General features: G+C 52.6%; 8 protein-coding genes across 8 annotated transcripts; 4 read left to right on the forward strand and 4 right to left on the reverse strand.

Moving 5' to 3' along the window:
* Positions 1-158: 158 nt before the first annotated feature.
* On the reverse strand, positions 159-2,240 carry PMZ80_009572 (uncharacterized protein; the record flags this gene model as incomplete). The annotated part of the gene is made up of 1 exon (XM_064877965.1): positions 159-2,240. The coding sequence occupies one exon, from the start codon at positions 2,238-2,240 to the stop codon at positions 159-161; it is 2,082 nt and encodes a 693-aa protein (XP_064726073.1).
* A 689-nt stretch (positions 2,241-2,929) lies between these two features.
* PMZ80_009573 (uncharacterized protein) lies at positions 2,930-5,746 on the forward strand (the record flags this gene model as incomplete). The annotated part of the gene is made up of 4 exons (XM_064877966.1): positions 2,930-3,487; positions 3,535-4,287; positions 4,335-4,441; positions 4,489-5,746. The coding sequence occupies 4 exons, from the start codon at positions 2,930-2,932 to the stop codon at positions 5,744-5,746; spliced, it is 2,676 nt and encodes an 891-aa protein (XP_064726074.1).
* A 660-nt stretch (positions 5,747-6,406) lies between these two features.
* PMZ80_009574 (uncharacterized protein) lies at positions 6,407-7,069 on the forward strand (the record flags this gene model as incomplete). The annotated part of the gene is made up of 1 exon (XM_064877967.1): positions 6,407-7,069. The coding sequence occupies one exon, from the start codon at positions 6,407-6,409 to the stop codon at positions 7,067-7,069; it is 663 nt and encodes a 220-aa protein (XP_064726075.1).
* A 686-nt stretch (positions 7,070-7,755) lies between these two features.
* Positions 7,756-8,466, forward strand: PMZ80_009575 (uncharacterized protein; the record flags this gene model as incomplete). The annotated part of the gene is made up of 2 exons (XM_064877968.1): positions 7,756-8,298; positions 8,434-8,466. 2 exons carry the CDS (start codon positions 7,756-7,758, stop codon positions 8,464-8,466), a joined length of 576 nt encoding a protein of 191 aa, XP_064726076.1.
* A 1,647-nt stretch (positions 8,467-10,113) lies between these two features.
* LSK1 (serine/threonine protein kinase, CMGC, CDC2/CDK subfamily) lies at positions 10,114-13,445 on the reverse strand (the record flags this gene model as incomplete). Its single annotated transcript, XM_064877969.1, has 2 exons — positions 10,114-12,181; positions 12,226-13,445. 2 exons carry the CDS (start codon positions 13,443-13,445, stop codon positions 10,114-10,116), a joined length of 3,288 nt encoding a protein of 1,095 aa, XP_064726077.1.
* Positions 13,446-14,016: 571 nt separating this feature from the next.
* Positions 14,017-15,343, forward strand: PMZ80_009577 (uncharacterized protein; the record flags this gene model as incomplete). The annotated part of the gene is made up of 2 exons (XM_064877970.1): positions 14,017-14,236; positions 14,724-15,343. The coding sequence occupies 2 exons, from the start codon at positions 14,017-14,019 to the stop codon at positions 15,341-15,343; spliced, it is 840 nt and encodes a 279-aa protein (XP_064726078.1).
* Positions 15,344-15,823: 480 nt separating this feature from the next.
* On the reverse strand, positions 15,824-18,151 carry PMZ80_009578 (uncharacterized protein; the record flags this gene model as incomplete). Its single annotated transcript, XM_064877971.1, has 1 exon — positions 15,824-18,151. The coding sequence occupies one exon, from the start codon at positions 18,149-18,151 to the stop codon at positions 15,824-15,826; it is 2,328 nt and encodes a 775-aa protein (XP_064726079.1).
* Positions 18,152-18,943: 792 nt separating this feature from the next.
* Positions 18,944-21,654, reverse strand: PMZ80_009579 (uncharacterized protein; the record flags this gene model as incomplete). Its single annotated transcript, XM_064877972.1, has 2 exons — positions 18,944-20,316; positions 20,367-21,654. The coding sequence occupies 2 exons, from the start codon at positions 21,652-21,654 to the stop codon at positions 18,944-18,946; spliced, it is 2,661 nt and encodes an 886-aa protein (XP_064726080.1).
* Positions 21,655-22,917: the final 1,263 nt, after the last annotated feature.

Below are 22,917 nucleotides of genomic sequence, written 5' to 3' on the forward strand. Positions count from 1 at the left end.
AGGGGCACACCAATCAGAGTTGTCGCTTTTTCGCCAAATATCCGAGGTGGAGCAGGAAGGACGGAACCATACAAAACGTATATGAAGAGCAGGCTGCTGCTCAAATACATATATCATTGTTGACTCTAGAATCACAATAGACTGGAACGCGAATCTACCTAAGCGCCTCGGCGAGCATTTGTTGACATCAAGGTGATCTTCTTCTTCTTGTTCTTTTTGCTTGTTGGCAGTGATGGCTGCTTTGAGCTTCCTTCGCCGGCGTTACTTGCTGCAACCAACGCCACAGCATCTGCCTCGTCAAGAAGATCCCTTTCCCAATCTTGCAGCCAACCGTCCTCCATTGGTTGTTGTGGTCTGGCAATATGCATGGGTGGTGAGGCTGGTGTAATGGCTGCCGTGCCCCAAACAGTTCTTGATCCTTCTGGACTGGTGCCAGGACTTGCTAATGTGGCAAAGGAAGACTGAGTTCTTTGATTCGCCCACGGTGGTGTTTGAGCCAGATTGCTATCGCTGGGGGGTGATGCCGCAATGCTTTGCAATGGTACGAAATCAGCCTCGGAGAAGCTCTTCTCTGTTATGCTAGGCCTTCTGCGTCTAGTGGCCGCCCATCGCTCGTCTTCTTCCTTCTTCTCAGCACGAATTCTGTCCCTTTCCTCGCGGGCTTCTTTGTCAAGGTTCCGTTTCCTCCTACGGTTGATGTCTTCTGCGAACTGCTCTAGTATATTCGGGCTGATGATATCCGTCCAGTCGCATTCGATCATGCTGACTTCAGCGCCATAAGGAAGATGCGCCATGTATTTGGCTCTCTTGCGCAAGTCGTCGTCGACAATATGACCCGTAGAAATGTGCTCCACTCGGGGCAGTATCGTTGATGGAAAGGCAGCGAATTCACCGAAGGCTGTTTTGAGGATCCGGATGTCCAAGGGGGAGAGGAAGAAGTTTGGTAAAGCGTTGTAGAAATAGAAGGGCAATCTTGGTTTGGGACCAGCACCAGAGCCATGATGCTCGCTGAAAGAAAGTCGGTCCATGCCTTTCGTAAGAGCTGAAGTCTCAGAGCGATTTGCAGTGCTCTCCTGATCCCAAGACTCGAGCACAACTTCTTCCTTGTCCTCGGCAGACTCAGCTTGAAGCGGAGGAGGGTTCGGAAGGCCGGCCACTCTCTGCTTCGCCTCTCCTATTGCGTTGATGGCCTTTCTTGTCCATGTCGTCTCATCACCAAACATCAGCTCATCTACTCTTTCTTGTTCTTCCAGAGCCAGAATTTCTTGGTTATATTGCTCTGTCATGTAGTCTTCTCCACCTTTCATGAACCGAGCATAATCCATAATCTCAGCAACATGGAACCAAGGGATGTCTTCGTGTTTTCCGTAACTCTCGGCGGCATCACGTGGTAAAGCAAGTGTTGTTCCGGGATATCTCTTGAGTAGCCTAAGTAACACATCGCCACCTTCCCTGAGCATGCTGGCCTCTTGACCTTCAAACCATCGAACAGGCCGCACCTCTGAGATGTAGACACTGTCTTCACAGATGGGGCATTTCTTCCACCTAGCACGTCTATCGTGCACGGGAGCCGTGTCGTCGGTGGAATGCATATATCGGATAAGGCATGGTAGACAGAAGATGTGACCGCATTTTGCCATTCGAGGTGCAACAGGGACTGACAAACATATTGGGCAATTGGTGGACTGAGTGTCGGCTGATGCCAGGATTTGAATGACAGCGTCCCAGCCAACATGGACGTCAGCGTCGACAGTCTGGGTATGATATTCTCGATCCGACCGTACAATAAAGCGATAGTTGGCGTGAACGTATTTGGCTTTGTCGACAGCATGATAGCCCGAGCCTAGTCCCCAGGTTCTGTTGTACCTCTGTTGCGGTCTATGGTTGTTACGCTGCGGCTGATATTGAGGTCTCGGAGGTAAGGAGAAGTTCATGAGATGAGTGATGGATTGGCCCTTCCGGATATTGCTGTTGATTGACCTCATTGCTGCAACTTCGTCCGCCTCATCATCACCAAACAGTCTTGCCTTCTTCTGCGACTTGTTGGGCTTCTTGAATGATTGCTGATTGCGTGGCTGGGCAGATTGACGTGTTTGCACGCGTGCTCCAGTATTGCCGGAACTGTTGCTCCTCTTCTGAGAAAGTTCGGCACCACCGAATGAAGGGTTCTGCGAGTAGTTCGGAGCCGCGGTCGGTATGGAGATCTTGCTAGAGGAGGTCAGGGCTGCATTGGAGCTCATTGTTGCCGTCGACTGAGTCACAGATTCGCCTCTTCAAGCCACAATGAAGATGACTTGGGTCCTCGACGGTAGTATAACGTAAATAAATGTACAAGCTGAGGGAATTAAATAACATCAGCCGCGTCGCCGAGGCGAAGGTGCTTAGAAAGACTGGAACGAGCGATGAGGTGGGGGGTTCGTGACTGGGGACCAGATGAGGCGAGTCATGATGCGCTAACTTCACGTAGTTTGGAGATTCTGGGTACGGTATGCTGTAGGGAAAGCTGGCGCAAAGCTGGAAATGACAATTTACCGTGAGCAGCACGCAATTCAACCTGAGAGCCTTGTGGTCACCATCCAGTTCGGCGCAGTCAAGCAACAACTCACCCTCTCCACTCACTGCGCGCTCTATCTGGAGGCGCCCATACTGCTGCGTAGACGGAGCTCTCTTCGAGCCCTCACCCCCGACCGCGTGGGTGCACCGTAACCGGCGTCAAGCACTGACACACGACCATCAGCGAGATCCCTCCCACGTAGATCGATACCAGTGATATCTGCGAGCATTACGATGAGCTGTAGGGAGACTTATCAGAAATAGTCTTCTAGCTGAAACAAATACAAATATATCCCGGGTCGCTCTTTCCTAAGATCAAATCTACGCGACTCTCATGGTGCACCTGCCCCAGTAGGCTCTTGCCTACCACATCAGGATGAATCCGAACGGTGTGCCGCCCTGGCAGCAGATGCCAGTGCCTCCCCACCAGAGGCAGCACCATGTTCCTTATGGACGGCCTCACATGGCTCCGACCCATGGTTACCAGCAGTACTATGCGCAGCCAATGGGCCCCATGATGCCTCCATACCCACACTATCAGCAGCAGTGGTATCCTCCTCCTTACCAGCCACAGTACCCACAGCCATATCATGGACCACGAGGTCCTTACTATCAGCCCCCGATGCCGCCTCACCCGCAGATGCAACAGCACGGTCCTTTGGTGGTGTCTTCTCAACCACATATGCCTCCTACACCACGAGCCTATCCTCACACACGGCAAGCTTCGATACCTCCTCCGCGACGACCGAGCTTGACGTCGACTGCCTCGAACGTTGCTGTTCAGACGCCACCTTCGAGACCTATTAGCCAGGTTAGCGCGGTGCAGGAGCAGAAAGACGAGCCTCCGCCAGCAGTAGTAGTAGCCCCCGTTGCTGAAGAGCCATCGACGCCAATTGTGAAAGCAGAGGTAGCTACAGAGCCTTTCACTCCTCCAGTAAGCTGAGTTTCACTATATGAAAGTCCTGTGCTAATCAAACACAGTTACCATGGTTATCCGTTCCAGACCTGGAGCTTCCCCCTCGAGCTGCGCGCAGCAAACGAACACTTTCTCGATCGAGATACTACGAGCCAATGAGTTTCCCGCCTGCTCTCACGCCAATCTCCATCGCTCAGGAAAACACTTCTGTCACTCCTGTGACCAACGGGGCTACCACCGAGGACACAAACCAAGCTGCTACCGATGTTCCTGCTGAAACACCTACCACAGTCCCGTCAGAAACTCCATCCGACCACATGTCTACCCAGCCTACAACACCATCCTCTGCAGTCGCACCTGCGGTCAAGACACAACAGACTCCTACGCAGCAAAAAGTTTCTCGAGTGGCTATGCCAGTTGTGCCCGTTATACCGGCGATACCAGCGAGCCCAGTGGCTGCAAGAAAAAGCCGCCATGATTCTGTGGCTTCAGCTAGATCGAAAGCCGATCCCGAGTCTATTGCTCCTACTGAAGAGATGGTCAAGCCTGAGTCATCGGTCGAGGCAACACCAGCTGCGCCCGTCGCACCACCACCGCCCAAATCCTGGGCAGATCTTGTCCGAAAGCAGTCTGCCTCTAACGGATCCTCTATCGCTGCCGCGATCGGTGTACCCGTCCTCAATGGTTTATCAGCTCCCAGAAGTGAAAGTTTGGGTGAAGTTCTTGGAGATATCAATGTTGCTGAGGTACCATCCAAGGTCACTTTCCTACAGCCACGTGGTCTGGTCAACACTGGCAATATGTGTTATATGAATTCTGTAAGTCTTTGTACCTGTATTTTGAGCTTGAGCTGACTTTTCCTTAGGTACTTCAAGTTCTTGTTTCTTGTATTCCCTTTTACGACTTGTTGGACAAAGTCGCTGAAAAAGCAGCCCATACCTTCAAGAGCACCACACCTCTTGTCGATGCTATGTATGTTCCTCCTTTCTAGACTCTAGAACGACGCTAACACGAAGTAGGATTATGTTCATGAAGGAGTATAGCTCCATCGATACCGCCCCTTCTGTGGAGCAGCTGCGACTGAGACTCAAAGCCGAAGACTTTGAGAAGTACGGCGACTCACTTCGACCGGACTTTGTATACGAAACTATCAACAAGCTCCCCCGATTTCGCGACATGAGAAGAGGACATCAGCAAGATGCGCAGGAGTTCCTCGGTTTTCTGCTAGAAGAGCTTCACGAAGAATGCAGTCTAGCAATGCAACGATCGGGAACCAGCGCTAGCTCTGGTCGATCTACGCCTGTTGGAAGCGCGTCAAATGTCTCAGAGAATGTAGACATACAAGACGGCTGGCTTGAGGTTGGCCACAAACGGAAGTCGGCAATTACACGCTCGTCCGGCGCAGTGAATGCTGATTCACCGATCAACAGCATCTTCGGAGGAAAGTTGAGGTCTGAGCTGAAGGTCGCTGGTAATAAGCTATCTGTCACTCTGGAACCATATCAACCTCTACAGCTCGACATCGGCTCTCCTCAGGTTTCAAATATCATCGATGCACTGAAAGGGTTAACGAAACCAGAGAGCATGCAGGGCGACTTCCAATCAATGCGAGGTATGAAAGCCACTGCAACTAAGCAGGTGTTCATCGAGACACTTCCGCCAGTCCTCATCCTGCATCTCAAGCGCTTCGAGTACAACTCCGTGACAAAACGAGCTGAAAAGATATGGAAGAAAGTGGGATATCCATTGGAGCTCGAAATACCAAAGGAAGTGTTCCAACCTGCTGCTCGAAACAGATTCGCTGCGCATGGTGGCTTACCAAAATACAGACTCACCGGCGTCATCTACCACCATGGCAAGAATGCTAACGGTGGTCACTATACAGTCGATATCCGACGTCAAGATGGGCGTGAGTGGATCCGTCTTGATGACACTCTTATTCGGAGAATCAGGAGTGATGATGTGGCCGAAGGCGGAAGTGAAGAAGACCCGAAAGTGCTTGCAGCTGCACTTGAGCAACACAAAAAGCAAGCCAAGTCGAGCGCGAATCGATACGAAAATATTGAAGCGGATGAGGACGAAGAACAAGACTCTGGTAACGTCTGGAGTCAGGTGGCGGCCGGACATGGAAGATCAAAGTCGACTGTCAGCGCTGTTGTCAACGGCAGCGCCACTCCTGCCAAAGATACCTCTGGCCCACAGACACCGAGATACAAGGAGTCCGTCAAGGATAACAAAGTGGCATACCTACTTTTCTACCAAAGAATTGGTGCTTGAGCATCAAGCTCAACACAAAACCTAGGTCTCGTTGCTGCCGAAACACAGCAACCTCACGATGTGTCACGACCAACTCGATCTCTAGCTTACATGCAAGAGCTTTGAGCACGATGTAAATAAAAGTTGAGGATGATCTGGCTTTGGACATTTCAACTGGACGATCAGCATGACATAGCGAAGGGCGCCGACTTCGTGTCTATGTAATACCACGATCGAGGCAGACACTATCTAATCAAATACTTCTTCAATAAGTCTTCTGTTCCAAGGACACTGGTGTCAATCGTGTTGCTTGTCTTATGAGCGCCTGATGAGAGTCAGTTCTTGTTAATGTGTTAGTATTAATTGCTTCAGCTTTCACAGTCACGGTTAATAGATCTTTTGCCGAGGTTAAGTTTGACTTCAGCTTCTAGGAGGTCAATAGTCGTCTACTAGCTACCCAGATCTATAATGCCTAGTTTTGCCATATCTGGAGCTATATCGCTCAGGCAAGACGACTGTTATCTCCATCAGGTTCACAAAATAGCCACAGAACGCATGAGCAGAGCTCATCTCAAGTCCTCACCATGACACCACGCTGCAGCCGATAGGCTCTATCCTCTACAAACAGCTATAGATTCAGTCCATCTTAGAGATTCAAGGTTACGGAACACTGACTGCGCGATGGCACCAACCACCTTCCCCCCATACATAACAGACACACAAGCAGATGAAACACCCGAGGAAACAGCAAAGGCCAAAGCAGCCTGCCAGTCCATGCTCGACCTCTACAACTTCATTCGTCGCCGCAAATCCATGCGCAACTTCGACGATTCAGTTATGGAGGACCTCCGTCTCATCACCGCATCGGGGCACCCCGGAGACCCATCAGCTAATCCGCCTGTCAGGCCAAGTGCACATCCATCTTGTCTCCTCGAGATGACCATGACATCCGAGTATGCCAACCTAAACGAAGTGGTTCACGGCGGTGCGGCAGCTCTTACATTTGACATGTGTACTACCTTGGCTTTATGTCCGATCCAACGCCCCGGATACTGGGACTTCATGGGCGGTGTGACAAGGACGCTGAATGTGAGCTACCTCAAGGCTATACCCTCGGGCACGAAGATACGCATAAGAAGCTGGGTCGTGCAGCATGGACGGACGGCGACGTTGTTGAGGGGGCAGATGGAGAGTCCAGATGGCGGGACGGTGTATGCGACGTGTGAGCAGCATAAGATTCATGTGCCGATGTCGGAGGAGCATTTGCGGTTTAGGGAGGAGATGAGGGCGGAGAGGAAGAAGATGTTGGACGAGGAGGAGGAGAAGGCGAAGGCGAATTTATGATGACAAGCCAGGCCTTCATTGGAGGGATGACGCTGGTGCGGGCGGCTCCTGTGGTAGCTATCGAAGAAGTTTGACTGGTCGACGGTTCGTGGCGGGCGTCTACCTGGGAGATGATCAGAGACCATCTCACGTTACACTGCAGGGGGAGACCATGAACGCACAAGGAAACGGTGTAAGATTCTTGGATCGTGTATCTTGGTCCAAACGATCCCCTGTGGAGGAATCTTGACTGGCAGCTTTTCTTGTCTATGGTGTCCACCTGGAGCTCGGTAGTGCCAGTCTTGTAACATGGTCCACGTAGTAGGTAAATACCCTCCGGTTGAAAGCACCATGTTGTGGCTCATGCTACTTGAGCAGCAGAGCTTTTCTGATGTCGATGTCGACGATGCCAGATGGTACAATGATCAGTCGTCCCAGCATGACTCCCGTCATACGAGGTTGCCCATTGAGAGCACCTCAGCGGTACGTTCAAAACCATAGACTGCCGGCCACCCGTGGCTCTCGTGCTTGATGGAATCTATGGCGTTCTGCAGAGCTTCCGTTGACGGCTAGCGTATCCGGAAAGGGAAAAGCGCGACGCGTCGCGACTACCCCCTAATCGTCTTTCATATGTACGCAATTCTATGCCTTGATCCCACAACCACTCACGAAGATACGCGGTGTTCGAGCTCGCTCAACTTTCAATCATGCCCTCAAAAAGAAAAGGTAACTGGAGGGCTAGAGGCACGAACGCAGCTAACACTCCTCGGCCTCCACGTGCACAGGACGCTCCAGCACTTGTCGATGATATTGCAGATCTAGGTGATATCATCTTGGTAGTAGGCATCGAGGAGAAGCAAAGGCAGCTCCGTGTGCTATCACATATGCTAGGAGCAGCATCGAAGACGTTTGCTGTCATGTTCGGCCCAGTGTTTCAAGAAGGTCAAGGTCTCGATGTCAACAACCCTAAATCCATACCGCTGCCGGAAGACGATGCTGAAGCCATGGAAGTCCTGTGCCGCATCATACACCTTCACAATGATTCCGTGAGTATGACCATGAGCGCCGAAAAAGTTCTCAGCATAGCACGGCTCGTGGACAAGTATGCCCTGCACAGGACTGTCTATCTGGCAGCGACGTATTGGCTCGATCCTACGAGCACCACCGATATCAAGGCTTTGGGTCAGCTCTTAGTAGCTGCAGATCTAATGGATCATCATCGGGGCTTCAGGAATATTACGGAGAACATGGTGACGAGGCACACCGCCTGTTTCCACCACATAACAAGCTATCACTGCGAGGACGACATTTGGTCTCGACTTTGTAGGTTTGCTTGAATCTGTCTTCGGAGATGCACCGAAGCTAATGACCTACAGATCTGCTAGAAGACAATAGAGCACGCGTTAGACGTGGCTTAGAACACAAACTACTGGTTCTCACCCGGAGCAGCTATAGAATCGATGGTTGTGATTGCCGATTTCGTGAAGTCATACGGAATCACCTCGAGGAGAAGGTGTTTGACCAAATGGCACTACGTGAAGCACATGAGAACAATATCGCTTATATTCTTGCACAGGTAGCCGCAATCCCTGAGCCGGACAGCTACCAGGCGCGGATGTACGAAAGATGCCAGGCGCACCCTGTTTCGCACGCTGCATTCCTCGCGGAGCATGTGCAAGAAGTCATGACGCAGCAGCCAACGGGACTCTGTCTGACTTGTACACGGGCTGGCGAGTTGACAGATCATGAGGAGGACGACGACTGTTCAGCGCGCTGTTGAGACACATGATCAGCGCGTTCGAAGCGAAACCTTGAGGACACAAGGCACTTGCTCTTTCTCAGGAGTACTCCAGAGTCTACGAATTCCACTTAGAAGCCAGCGGGCATGAAGCTGCAAAGCAGCCAGCAACTTGCACAGCAAGACTCGGCCTGTTGGTGTCACGCATTGTTCAATGCGGTGCGTAAGGAAGCCTGACGCGCGTCAAACTCTGGTCTTCTCATGTGTATCGTTCCTTCAGCACACCCCATGACACGATACCATGGTGTCCTCCCAGGATCTCCGTCACGTCACGAGCCGTTCTACATCATGATTCATAACTGCTTCTGAGCATAACCTACTTGCCGACCATCTTCCCAAGGCAAAGCATGTGCAAGCTACGCATATTCAATCACCAAAAGCGCTTTGCCATGGAATCCCTCTTGATCAACCGGATTGTCTGACCGAGGGATGCGCCACTACCGTGATGAGCTTCGCCATTCTTGTCTACGATGGGAGAGATCCGCACACCCTATCACGGATGCACCGGTACGCCAGACCAAAAGGCTACAGAATCCTCACCTATTCAAGGTGAGGTTCAGGTGCATCCACTCATATCCCGAGTCACTCTGCCACTCTATGGCACACTCACATCACTCCCCCTTCAATGGCCATGGTTGCCAGTCTGTCAAGAATTATCGCGGATAACCTTTCTTGATTCATGGTCAGCAACCACATTGCACGATTCGCACACAGCATACTCCCTCGCTACAATGATCGACGTTGAAAACAGGATTGGGGACCAAATCGTGACACGCGTGGCTTTGCCAACACTTCTTGGGGCATCAGACCGAGGACTGTTTGTACATCCTGGACAGTCACATGGTCACGAGCTTAGCCTTCCTCGTTGGCCATGTACCTCTCGAAGATATCTAACACAGCGACATGCCGAGAACCTAGGGCAGCTTCACCATTGGGAAATGCTCTATAGAAGCACGCGCCTTGCGATCAAGGTGGCACAGTATCAAGCATAGTTCAGGAAGGTCAGGTGTCCACGTTTGATTTGGGTGTGGTAAGGACTCTAGCGCAATGGACACCGGACAGCAGTAAAGAGCGTATTCCTTACTCGTCCGATGGAGAACATAGCGCTGGGAGATGATACAGGCAGTGGTAACTTATTCCATCGATTCTTGTATGAATACCAGTAGTACACATAAAAGTATGGAGTATCATACCTATCCACATTACAACCTCAATCACCACCCAAGACACAACTACCCCGTCCAATACACAACCAAGCCCTCTCCTCCTAAGACATACTCATCCTCGCACTCCCCTCCCCATCACTAATTCCCACATCCATATCCTCCTCCTCACCAACCGGCAACGGCGCAGCCGGCGCCTCATCGACTCTCGCCCCTTCACCTTTCATCTTCTTCCCACTCCCCTCCCCATCAACACCCCCCGCCTCCCTCTTCCTCTTCTCCTTCTCCCTAACATACTCCTCCTTCCTCCTCTCCTTCTCCCTCTTCTCATTCTCCCTCCTATGCGCCTTACTCTCATACTCATGCCAATCCCCACCCACCCCCTCCAACTCCCACGCCTGCTGCGCCCTCGGCTCCTCAACACAAAAATACTCATGCTTCAGGATCTCCGCCGCATCAGGCCGTGCCGCAGGGTCATACCTGAATATCCGGCTCGTCAGATCCATCGCAGCGGGACTCAAAACCTCGCCGAAATTCGCCTCGAAAACATGTTTCTTGCGTGCGCCGGAGGAGTCCGTGGCGGTGGCAGGCTGCATGAGTTCGTACCAGGGCATATCTGCTATCTCTGGCCACTCGTGTCTCGATGGTGTCCCGAGGACATTGTAGATCTTGTCGAGTTGGGAGAGCTCGCCGCCTTCACCGGGGAAGATTGCCTTGCGCGTGAACATCTCCATGAAGACGCAGGCGGCGGACCAGATGTCGACTGCGGGGCCGTATTGGGTTTCGCCGAGCAGGAGTTCAGGCGGGCGATACCAGATCGTGATAACGCGGTTGGTGTAATCTAGTTTCCGGGATTTAGTGTAGAACCGTGCTAGACCGAAATCCGCGTATTTCAGTTGTCCGCTGTTTGAGATGAGGAGGTTGGCCGCCTTGATGTCGCGGTGCATTACACCCCGGCGATGCAAGAACTCGAGACCCTCGAACATTTGGCGGCCGAGATCCTTTTTGTGGGCGGCTGTGAGTTTGAAAGTGGGGTGGTTGATTAGGCCTGTTAGATCGTGGGACATGTACTCGAAGACCATGAAGCATTCGTTTTTCTCGACCATTACTTCTTGGAGGGCCACGACGTGTTTGTGTCGGAGGTTCTGGAGGAGTTTGATTTCGCGGACGGCGGTGATGGGGAAGCCGTCTCTTTCGCCTTCCATGCGGATCTTTTTGAGGGCGACTTTGTCTTTTGTGAAGATGTGGATTGCTTTGAAGACTTTGCCGTATGTGCCTGCGCCTACTACGGATTCGTTGCCTGGTTTGCGGAAGTAGATGCTGTCTGAGGCGGCCATTTCTGGTGTCAATGTTGGCTTCGGAGGTGGCAGATCTTGTTTCAGCTTCTTCGGTGGCGGAGAGCGTGATCTACCTCGAGGCTCAGTAGGTACAGGCCTTGATCGGTCAACATGTTGTTGCTGCTGTGCAGGTCCTTTCGGTGGCAGCCGCTGTGGTGGCTCTTCATCTCTCCTTCTTTCTTGCTGAAAATTCTGGCTCTGGTATCTTCTATCTTGTGGTTTATTCTTTCGAGGTTGCGTTGGTGGTTGACGATCTAATGCTGGTCGGGTTGGCGGCGACTTTGCTTTCGTCGCTAAATCAGATGGAGGTCTGACAGGCGATTGTGGAGGTGGCTTCGACTTGAATGCGAAGCTAATCTTCGATGGGTCTTTGTTATTCTGACTATTGTCCGGATGTTGCTGGTTTGATTCATACTCTTGCCTCGCAGCTTCATCAGCCTGCGGACCTCGTGGCGGCTGAAAAGGAGGCTCTTCGCGCTGTGCCGGTGGTTCTCGGCTTTCTGGTTGCGACAAAGCTGGTGATGTACGTATCGAATTTGGTCCGGTAGCCGGCTGAGGGGGCCCTCCACCTCTTTTCGGACCAGGTGTCCATTGTGTATTGGCACCTCTGCCCCGCTGTGCTGGTGATACGGCAGGACCATCAGGCCCTGAAAATCTCCTATCTTGCCCATGTTGAGGAAATGGTGCCCCTCTACCCTGACCTCGCGCTCCACGAAACTGTCGATGAGGCTGGTTAGGATGAGGATGATTAGGCTGTTGCTGACTCCGAAAGTATTCCTCTTGTGACTGGCCTGCTCCCTGAAAATTATTCTGCCGGAAAGCAGGCATATTTTGACTCGCGGTGTTAGTATACGTATTACAACTGAATTGCAGACTTACTTTTGTTGATTGAAGTGTTGCTGAGGACCGTTCCAACCTCCTCTGCCTCCATGGTATGATACATCCGAATGTGGTGAGCCATGCCGAGAACTATTCGGCAAACTCGCTACTGGGGAGCCTCTAAAAGAGCCCCGATTGTTGTTGTAACCTCTGTGGCCGCGGCCTCTCGGCATGTAGTTCGGATTGCCATGATGTCCTCTTAGAGCGAAAGGACCATCCATAGGTTCTTGATCAAGATCCCCAGCAATCGAAGGTGTTCTAGAATATTGCTGTCTTCTAGGAGGGTGATCGGGTGACAATTCTCTTGGTGGCCCTCTACGCCTTGAACGGGGTGAGTCAAAGGGCGAAGATTGAGAACCAGCTCTCGAATGGGGCCTTCGTTGAGGGGTCGGTGATCTTCTCCGAAAGGATGGTGTAATACTCCTGGGACGCTGAGAGGGCGACCTCCTCTGTCGTGGCCTTGGAGGTGGTGAGTCGGGCCTCCGCCTGTCTGGTATGTACGAGTCGATATCTTGTACGTTCCCTCTTGGTCCAGGTCGACCTTGACGGGGAGGAGAGCCTCGTCTGGGCGAAAACCCACGGCGACTACCTGGCCTTGTGTCTCTTGGATCGTATCTGTCCCTACTTCTTGATCGACTGTAATTCCGCCTGTCGTCGAAACTCCTTTCACTCCAGTCCGAGGGCGATGGGCTTCGTGTTCGCCTGCGTTTGGGAAAACGTGCTGGCGACGACTCTCGAGACGAGTAACCTGAACCAGCAGGGTATCGATTGCGGCCTGCTGGTGGCCGTGGAGATCGTGCTGGTGAGTATGAGGGTCTTCGTGGCGGTGGTCGTCGAGGACCTGGAGAGTAGTCGCGTTTGCGATTCTGTCTGGGTGGGTAATCGTCTCTCTCTGGGTGAGGACGACCTCTGCCTGCACCACGAGGCTCAGCACGTCCGGGTCTCCCAGCAGGTGATCGGTTGCGATTCCTTCTTGGTGGGTAATTGTCCCTGCGCTGATTCTCTTCAGAGCGCCATCTATTCGTCATTGGTGATTCCCTCCTTTGTCCTGCCATGTACGCTCCCGAGTCATTGAGCCTTTCATCGTAGTATTGAAGATTGCAATTGTTGTTGGTATTGGTCCAGTCCGTGGATGGCTCCATATGCGGTGGTGGAGGAAAAGTTTCACCGTACGGTTGACGACCAGACCGATTCTTGCGTTTTGGCTGTTTCGACCTCATCTTCGTTTGAGTCAATTACGTCGCAATGGTTCGAATCAGCTCCTGTCGTCGGCCTGGTACTCGAGAGAGCTCATGTTGCTCATGCGACTCTGATGGTCTGTGGCGTTGGTACCGTGAACAAAGAGATCAGCACGTGCGAGATTGACTGTCATGAAGACTGACACAGCATAGATAACGCGGGCATGGATGAGTTTTGTTAGTGACAAGACAAGCAGTTGGGTTGTTTGAGAATTCACAGCGCCTGGACGGTCTCAAGTGTCTTTGTCGCGTCCAGATCAGTGACTACGGGACGCGTTTGTGCAAAGCTGATGTGAATATGCCTCGTGGCCGGTAAACAGGAGGTTTTGCAGACATGATATTCATGAACTGGACAATTACTCGGGCTCCCGCCTGACTGTGAAGATCGACGACTGTTGGAACTCATGCTGGAAGCTCGCAAACGTTTGGCGACGGGGCGAAGCTACGATGTCTATAAGAAGCTGTGTACCAGCTCCTAGCAGCAGTGTCCTCACCCACAGTGATCCTGTGCACACAAGCGTACTACTGACTCAGCCGAGTGAACTATACTAAAATGCCAGTGTGGCCTTCGAAGGATGAATATATCGTCAGGTCGAAAAGGGGTGGACCTCAGAAAGTGGTTCGGTCTCATCCAGGTTCGAATTCGAAACATGTGTACGACACACTTGATCAGAAACCGGCGAAACACAGTCCATCATCGTACCAGCAGCCGCAGTCCATGTCATCTCGTCGTCCGAGTCTAGCAACTTCGAATGCATCCAATAATTCGTACGGTAGGTCACTAGCCCCTTCCTTGTTCCAGGCATCTTCCAAGCATTCGATGATCACTTACAGATAGACAGCTGCCACACCACCGCAAAAGCCGCGACGCCCAACCACAGACAGCTCCAAGAAAAGCTCAACACCGAAGAGGCGCGCCGAGGATCTATTTTTGACTTTCAATGGTGAAGAATTGCTGCGGCAGGCTTGGTCTCGCTCGCGCTGACACACAAGTAGATTTCACAAAGGATATGTACAACACAGACTTTGTTACCTCCCTACCACCATCCATAGCCGAGTGTTTCCTCATCTGGGAACGCCTTGTCCAAAAGACCCAGTATTGATGCTACTACGAATACGAACAGGGCCGCCCGATTGATGCGCTCTACGGCTTCCACGAAGCGCTAATTGAACCCGGACTGTCCTTCAATTTCTGCAACGTAGAGTACTCCCTTCCCCGTCTAGGTTGCTTTCGATATCCCTCCGACATAACCAACATAGCCAATGCATTGGGTGTCTCCGAAGCCTGTCCTCCTCTCTACAAAGAAGTCGAGAAACAGTGCTCCGCGCTCAAGATAGCGCAGAAGAGGTTCGAGCCTCGTTATACCTTTCTCAAGGAGGCTCAGATCTTGGAGGCTTATATCCAAGAGCTACTAGTCAAATGCGATAAGATCATGAACGAGCAGAATTCGACCAAGGACAAGTCGAAACACCGGAAGTTACAGCAGTCCCTGGATCGAGTAAGGGAGGAGCTCTTACGACCTTGGGCCGCGGTGGCCATACTCAAATGTATTCGTGAATACTTCAACCATGACCCAGACAATCTGTTATCGGACGACCCTTTGAAGGATTATTCAGGGCCCACAAAGGTCTCAGAAGGAGTCTGGCTGAGGATCTGTGACTCTTTCGACATGCAGGAGTCGTATGAGGAGGAGTTCAATACAGGCTTAGCTCGTGGGCTAGAGCACCAGCACAAACTGAACTACATGAAAGCTCGAAGTGAGTTGCATTACGGTGCTATCAGGGCGGGACTTTTCTATGGGCTAGCATTGCGGCACTTCGAGGGCGAGCTTGTCAAGTATTATCGGAACAGCAAGACACAAGGCAATGGTGGCAAGTAGGGAGCGTAGGATTTTGGTAGGAACAACAATCGCTTGATCAGTTTAGCTCCGGTGGTTGATGTTGAGTGGGGACTGGGATATCATGTGCTCAATGGCGTGAGAGGCGGAGGTAGGTCCAGCAATGAACATCATGAGCTGACAGCAAGCAATGGCTTAAGGTCACTATCCACGCGCTCAATAATGACAGGCAGTTCGCATTCCTTCGTGCTCATATCTCAGTCTGCTGTATCATTCATGTCATGCTCATTACTCATGCACAGCGCCATCTAAGACGCGGCCAGCTGCATCGCCAACCCATATTTGCTCACCCCATTTACCATCCATTGCCGGCTCCATCCCGAGCACCAAAATCAAGCCAGTCAACGCCATTCTCTCCCCACCGTCCACACCACAGATCCATACCTGCAAATTCCATCGCCACCACGACTGGCACCCTCCCCAGCACCCATTGCTAAACCCAGCAATACCACAAAACCCATCTTAATTCACGAACGCGAAATCCAACCCCTTTACATCCCCCAAAGCGCCATACCCCTCCAACGTGCTCCTATCCAACCCCTCCACCACAGCCTTCCACCTCCACTTCCCATCCTTGGGGTCCTCCTCAGCAACCCAGTCGACCTTAAAGAATATCGGCAAAAGACTGACATCCCATTCTTTCTTGAAGCCAGGTCTAAGTCTATACTGCACACCCGCATGCGAATCAACACCAGGCATTATATCCTCGTCGTCATCCATTTCATCCTCGTTCATGCCAGCGTTCAGATCATCGCCGTGCTCAATGGACCACGCGCGTGGATCCCAGTTCCGGGGGCCCGCCAGGTTAAGTTGGTCTCTGTATCGCCAGTCGCCGATGATGAGGAGGCGGAGTTTCGGTTTGTCTAGCTCTGACGGGGGGGCTATGCCGAGGACTGACTGTACGCGGTGGAGGTACTCGTCGTAGTAGGCTTGTTCGTCGTCTGTGGCTTGCTTTTTCCTAATCTTGTCTTGTAAAGCGGCGAAGTGGAAATCAATGTCTGCTCGCTGGTCGAGGATGCGTTTTGAGAGATCTCGGGTGGGCGCTGAGGAGCTGTAGATTGTTTTGAGCTTCACGCAGCCTAGACGTTCGTCGCGGTTCGAGACGTGAATATCTGCTAGATCCTGTAGCTTGAACTTTTCTGCTACAGCCATGTCCGCCCCGTTGTCCACGGCGTCCTCCCGGAGTTCTTTTGACAGTGCATAGAATGGCAGCGCGATGTATTCCGCCCATGTCGCGGCCTTCTCTCGCGCATCATGAGTGATGGTGCCCTCCTCGTCGCGCCAGAAGCCGTCGGCCAGAAGCGGAAAGTTGCGGATGTGCACGGTTCTGAGCTCGAATCGAGAGAGCAGTCGCAGGCATTCGAAGTTAGTTTGGGAGACATTAAGGCCAAGTTCTCGCAGCGAAGGTCGATTCGTCTTGAAGACTGGAGTCCACGGGGAGGACGCCTGTGGTATGGACACGAATCTCAGAGTCGTTCCTAGATGCTCGTCCTCATCGTTGGCGTCCTCCCGAGCAGCGAAAACATAGACCTCGACGGTCCTAAAATGGTGGGTCATAGCGGCAGAAATAGCTTCAGCTTCTGGTGCATTGGCGCCGTCCCAGAGTATGGATAGTATGCGAAGACCGCGGAAAGAGGTAAGGAAACCCTTCACGGTATCGGCCAGTTGATTGAAATCTTCAAAGGCATTTTGGTCTTCGACGATGCGCAGGCCGAACTCGGTAAGATTAAGCTCGTCGCGTCCTTGGATATCTTGCAGTAGCCGTCCCAAGCCGTCACATTCGTTGAGGACCAACCGTCGTAGTGAGGATAACTCGATTCGCACACGTGGTGACATTGTAGGCAGAGATGGGATATCGAAGAGATTGGCGACCTTGAATCCTCCTAATTCAAGCTTCGAGAGGTCCAACTTGACCGAGCCCAAGGTAGTCGTGTCTGATCGTTTCGGATTGATATAGAGCTCATCCAACTCACACAAGAAAGCATCGAATGTGCGGCCGTTGATCAAAGGGGTCTTCCCGATTTGACTAACGCAGTGATCTTGTGATAAGGTCAGCTCCTCCAGAGTCCTGTATGCCTTGCGGAAGATCGGTCTCAGCATGCGAAATCGTCCTCCTTTCTCGGGTCGGTTTTGTGGTATTGGTTCTGTGTGACTCAGACCGTTGTATGTTAGTGAGAGCAGCTTCGGGAATTCCTTCTTCTTGATCGTGGCTTCCAGCTCGCGGACACTATTTGCAGGCGGTGGCTGGATCATGGATAGCTCCAACGCGGCCAAGCTACCAGCCTGCTTGCTGAGGATAGCTCCAAGATTCTGGAGGGATAAAGGTAGCGCATGCCGCCACCGAAAAGAGGTCAATTGGCCTTTCGTAAGTCGAACGCTCCAGTTGAAACGGCTGCCTATGAGGAACGCCGATTGTCCAAAGCGTGAGTTCAGGGCGTCCGCCCCACGCTCCATGATACCCCATCGTTGAATGCGAACTGAATGTGGCTGAGCAACTATGTCTGGGTAGTAGAACCCGCCAAGAACACGCGGTTCATTGAGGAACGTGAGATGTCTGATTTGCTTGATATTGTTGGGTACGAATATGAGCTTGATCAATTCATTTCGTGGTTCTTCTTCGGGCAGCCTAACCACAGTATTTCTGTACATATACTCTGTGCTCATACCCTTGAGCTTCTTGCAAGTCATCCAGAAATTGGGCACATCTTCGTGTCGATCGAGCTGATTGACGATAAGTAGAATGAGTTCATCACTGAGCGTGAGCAGATAGCAAGGAGAAGGACTGTCCATGGCCGCTGGCGTCTCGGCGAGTGACCAGTGTTATTGCGAAAGCAGGCCACAGAAAAGCAAAGTCAGCAGTGAGGTTTATATTGCAGGGCGGTTGAAGTAGCGAGAACAGCCAGGCAGAGTGCAAGGCAAACGCGCTACTTAATCGGGGAAGGTGCCCTGCATAAAGGGCAAGTACAGACGTGGCAACACTCTCATTTGTGAAGTCGCGGCTGGGCTATCATCATGAAGTGAAGTGTTTTGGCTGTTGTGGCAGGTGCTCTCCAAGTCACTGTGTGGTGTAACATCCACGCGAACTCCTTTCGAAGAACAAGTGCAAGCAATGTCGTGTGTCGCTGTGAATCTTTCGTTGTGCTATGCGACATCCTTGGAGATCTCAAGACTGCCACCTGGTGATGGCCAGATTCAATACTGCTAAAGGCACCTGGTGGTAGAAGAAGGAGAGAAATAATCTTGGGCGGTCACTGCTACTTCCTCAAGAAATATCGTGCGATCGGCCGATGACGTGGTGATGGACCGATCAGCATCAACACCAAAGCACGACTTCAAGCCACGATGATATCTATCGAAGAAGCCAGTACGGTAGGGAATTATGCAGGCAAGCACAGATACTAGACAAACGGAACTCTCTAAATTGCAACTATGACCACTACTACTTCCATCTCCAAATTCATCTTCTCTACCTCCCCAAGCGCGGCACCAAATTATGTACATGCATGCCCGCAATGGTAATACACAAAAGTACTAAGCTAACTCGCTAGACCGCCTGGTAAACTGAACGATCACATAGCAAGCTTAGTTGAAGACCTCGCCGCAACCCCAGTGCTGCTCAACACCGAACTGACCAGGTGTCTTCCACTGCTCATCCTCGAACGAGAAGAAAACAACCTTGGCACCAACAGCCTGCTGGATACCCTTGATGGCAGTAGCCTGGTTTTCTGGCGATGGGCAAGCCTGACCGTTGCACTCACCAGCTGATGGCCAGCCAGATTCCATCACGTAGACTTCCTTGCCTGGGCAGACCTGGCTCAGGTCCTCGATCTGGCGCTGGATGAAGTCACCAGCATCCTCGGCCTTGGTGTTGGGGTTGAAGAAGGCGTACAGGTTAGCGGTGACGACGTCGACGACATCGCACCATGCTGAGCCCTGTGCTTGCCAGATGGAGAGCTCATCGGTGGTGGAGACCTTACCGTTGAAACCGGCGGCCTGGAATGTGGACTTGGCAGAGCCGATGAAGCCAGCGAGCTCAGAGGCGGAGCATCGGCCCTGGAAGACGGCCTCGTTACCAACGACAATGATCTCGACGAGGTCCCATTGAGCCCACTTGGCGATAGCATCGACTTGAGGTTGAGCACCGGAGATACCGGTCTCAGAGATGAAGACACCGAGGATGATCTTGATGCCGTGCTCCCTGGCGGCGGTGCCGACGTTCTCGAGGGTGGAGCAGTCGGTGCTGTAGACACGGACGGAAGCGAAGCCCTTGGCGGCCAGAGCAGCGATGTCGCTGGAGACGGCCTCGGCAGACTTGCAGTCACCGGATGCGGTGTAGGGAGAGTAGGTCATGCCGAACTTGTTGCCGTTGGATGTGACACCTCCGGTGCTCTTCGACCAACCAGCAGAGCTGGTAGAGCTGGCAGAGCCGGAGGAAGAGGCAGAGCTAGACTTGGTGTAGAACTGACCACCCTCAGACTGAGTCCAGGCAGACCAGGTGGAGCTGGCACTAGAGCTGGTAACAACGGCAGGTGTTGAGCTGGTCATGCTTTCCCAGACAGCCCAAGTAGATGATGGGTCGGTCAAAGAGGAGACACCTGAGGTGGAGCTGGCCATGCTTTCCCAAACGGCCCAGGTTGAGGGGTCGGTGGAAGAGGAAGCAGCAGGTGTAGAGCTAGTGGCGCTCTCCCAGACGGCCCAGGTCTCGCTAGCGGAGCTTGAGCTGGTGCTGGTAGAAACGGCTGGTGTAGAGCTGGTAGCGCTCTCCCAAACGGCCCAGGTCGAGGGGTCAGTAGAAGAGGAAACAGCTGGAGTAGAGCTGCTCATGCTGTCCCAGACACCCCAAGTCTCAGAGCTTGATGAGGCTGAGGAGCTGGTGACCACGGCAGGGGTGCTGCTAGTAGCACTCTCCCAGACACTCCATGAGGCAGCGGGGTCAATGACTGGTGTTGGGTACCCTGTAGGTATTGTTAGCTATGTTTGTGGGAAAGTGTAATGCTTCACTTACAGACTGGTGGGCCGTAGGAGACACTGATCTCCATCTTGCAGCTGCCATCATCTTCTGGTGTAGCGGCGGCAACGTCGTGCTCTGGGACGGCGGCGGCTACAACAGGCTTGGTTTCAGCTGGGGACCAGGCGCTCCAGCTCGAGCTGGCGTCAGTCGATGCAACCTGGGTGGAGGCAACGACACCAGTGGAGGCAGTGGCGGTCTTGGTGATGGTGCTTGACACGATAATAGTCTTGGAGTCAGTAGCAGTGCTAGTCTCGGTGCTTTCCGATTCCCATGCTGACCAGGTCTCGGTCTTGGGGTCGGTCTTGCCCCCATCCATGGGCTGAACAGTGACGGTGATCCACTGGGTGCTCGTGGATGTGATGGTCTCGATTGGTGCCCATGCACTCCATGTCTCAGAGTCAGAGCCGGTCACGACGGCAGGGGTGCTGGAGGGGTCCCACTCGCTCCAGGTATGTGGGTCGGTGCTTGTCGTAACAGCAGGAGTGCTGCTGCTCTCCCATTCGCTCCATGTGTGTGCGCCCTCAGTGCTGCTGCTCGATGCTTCGACGGTGGTGCTTGTCTTAGCAGAAGAGGTGCTGCTAGATGAAGCCCTCTCACTCCATGTGTGAGGATCCTCCGTGGCGCTGCTGGTTGACGCAGCTGGGGTGGTGCTAGATGAAGCCCACTCGCTCCAGGTGTGAGGGTCCGCGCTGGTTGTGCTCGTGGAAGCCGCAGGGGTGCTGCTCGAGGATGACCACTGGCTCCAGGTGTGTGGTGCGTCCGCGGTAGTGCTGCTGGTCGATGCAGCGGATGTGCTGCTCGAGGTCTTGCTTGAGGTGATATCCTTGACAGAAGAGCTGCTGCTAGTCGCAGTAGAGGAGCCGGTCCATGCGCTCCAGGTGTGATCGTCCGAGCTGCTGCTGCTGCTTGTGGTCTCGACAGGCTTGCTAGAGGTTGTGCTCGTGGTCTCGACTGACTTGGTCGTAGTGGCACTGGTGGTCTCAACTGGCTTGCTGGTGGTGCTGCTAGTCTCAGCCGGCTTGCTTGAAGTAGTGGTGGTCTCAATCTCCTTGCTCCAGGTGGTAGTCGTAGTCTCGACTGACTTGGTAGTGGTGGCACTGGTGGTCTCAACTGGCTTGGTGGTAGTGCTCGAAAGATCCATCACCTTGCTAGAGGTCGTGCTGTGGACGATCGGTGTTGTCGAGCTGATTACATCGCTCGAGGATGAGGCCCATTTGGTCCAGTCCTCAGCTGAAACCGAGCCCAAAAAGGCGGCCGCAGCCGCAACAGTGGTAGCCTTCATCTTGTTTGACTTGAATCGGAGACTTCCACAGGAAGATTATGTTTACACTTGGTAAGCTGTCGTCGGTAGTAATTCGTAAAGAATGCCCGCGAAAAGAGTGGCGCGGTAGTGGGAAGTGAAGGTGGTGAAGCCTGAGGCTCGAAGGGCTCAATCGTGTAGATCGTGCGTAAGGCCTTGCGAAGAGCGAGCAAAAGGTTGACAGGAAGAGGCGGCGGAAGGAAGCATATACATTGCATACGGGTAATTGGCACTAAGGACTGGGTTCGATGGCTGAATTAGCGGACCCATGTATGATGCGCTAAGAGGATAGGGTGTGCAATGCTGATGATGCTAACCCAGGCAAAGACTGAACGACGCCATGGCGAGGTGGATGACAGTTCTTGGTGAACTAATGATCGGCGGAAGGTGATTTACCTCGTGCCATTGTGCCGCCCTCCTTCGCCACGCGCGTTGAAGCTGCGATCACGAATTGTGTTCTGGCAGCAATTGTCCAGAGACAGGTCACGCTGCCAGACTCACAACCAACTTCTTCTCGAACCAGTGAACGACCATCTTCGACTGGACCAGGATGGTAAAGCTAATTCAAGCGAAGTCAACCTCATGGGGCGAGATTTGTGATTTGCCTCGTGGATTCCGGGTCAGCGAGGGCGGTTACTCAATGAGGAGGTAAGCTCGAAGACATGGAGACACAACCAAGGGCGCCGAGCAAAGGCAATCATCGTATGAAACGGCGGCTCTTCACCACCCTTGGAAACCAGGCGAAGACGCAAGCAGATAAATGGTTCAGAAAGAAATTAAAGATGATCCATCAGAGATCGAAAAGGAGGCGGCCGCAAAATGCACGATTGGCTGTGGACGGTCAAGCTTTATTTTAGGTCCTCGCGCTAGCGTCTTTCGAGCAAAGCACGAGATTATCTTCGACTTCAATCTCGCTATGGGAGGAGCTCACGGTGAAGATGCACACCGTCTTCTATGCTCGCGCTGCTTGGCCTCGGTTTGCAAACTGCGGTCTTGACTGGACTTTGTGTACAGTATCTTTGTGTCTCAAAGGGTTGTCGTGATGAAGAAATTATGCCATGTTAAAGCTCTTGGTTGTTTGGTCAGGGGTACTTTTGACTTTTGTGGCACTGATTCTCCCGGAGCCAGGAATCACAACATGCCTTAAATTGTGTTTGTACTCCGTACAGGGCCTTGCGTAGCACAGGAGACGCAGCCTTCAGACCTGCACATCTTCAGGAACGTCGTCGAAGTTTCTTTCCTTGC

This window comes from Knufia obscura, assembly GCF_036327395.1.
Source record: "Knufia obscura strain CCFEE 5817 isolate CBS 148926 chromosome Unknown scaffold_14, whole genome shotgun sequence".
In the NCBI taxonomy this organism is placed as follows: domain Eukaryota; kingdom Fungi; phylum Ascomycota; class Eurotiomycetes; order Chaetothyriales; family Trichomeriaceae; genus Knufia; species Knufia obscura.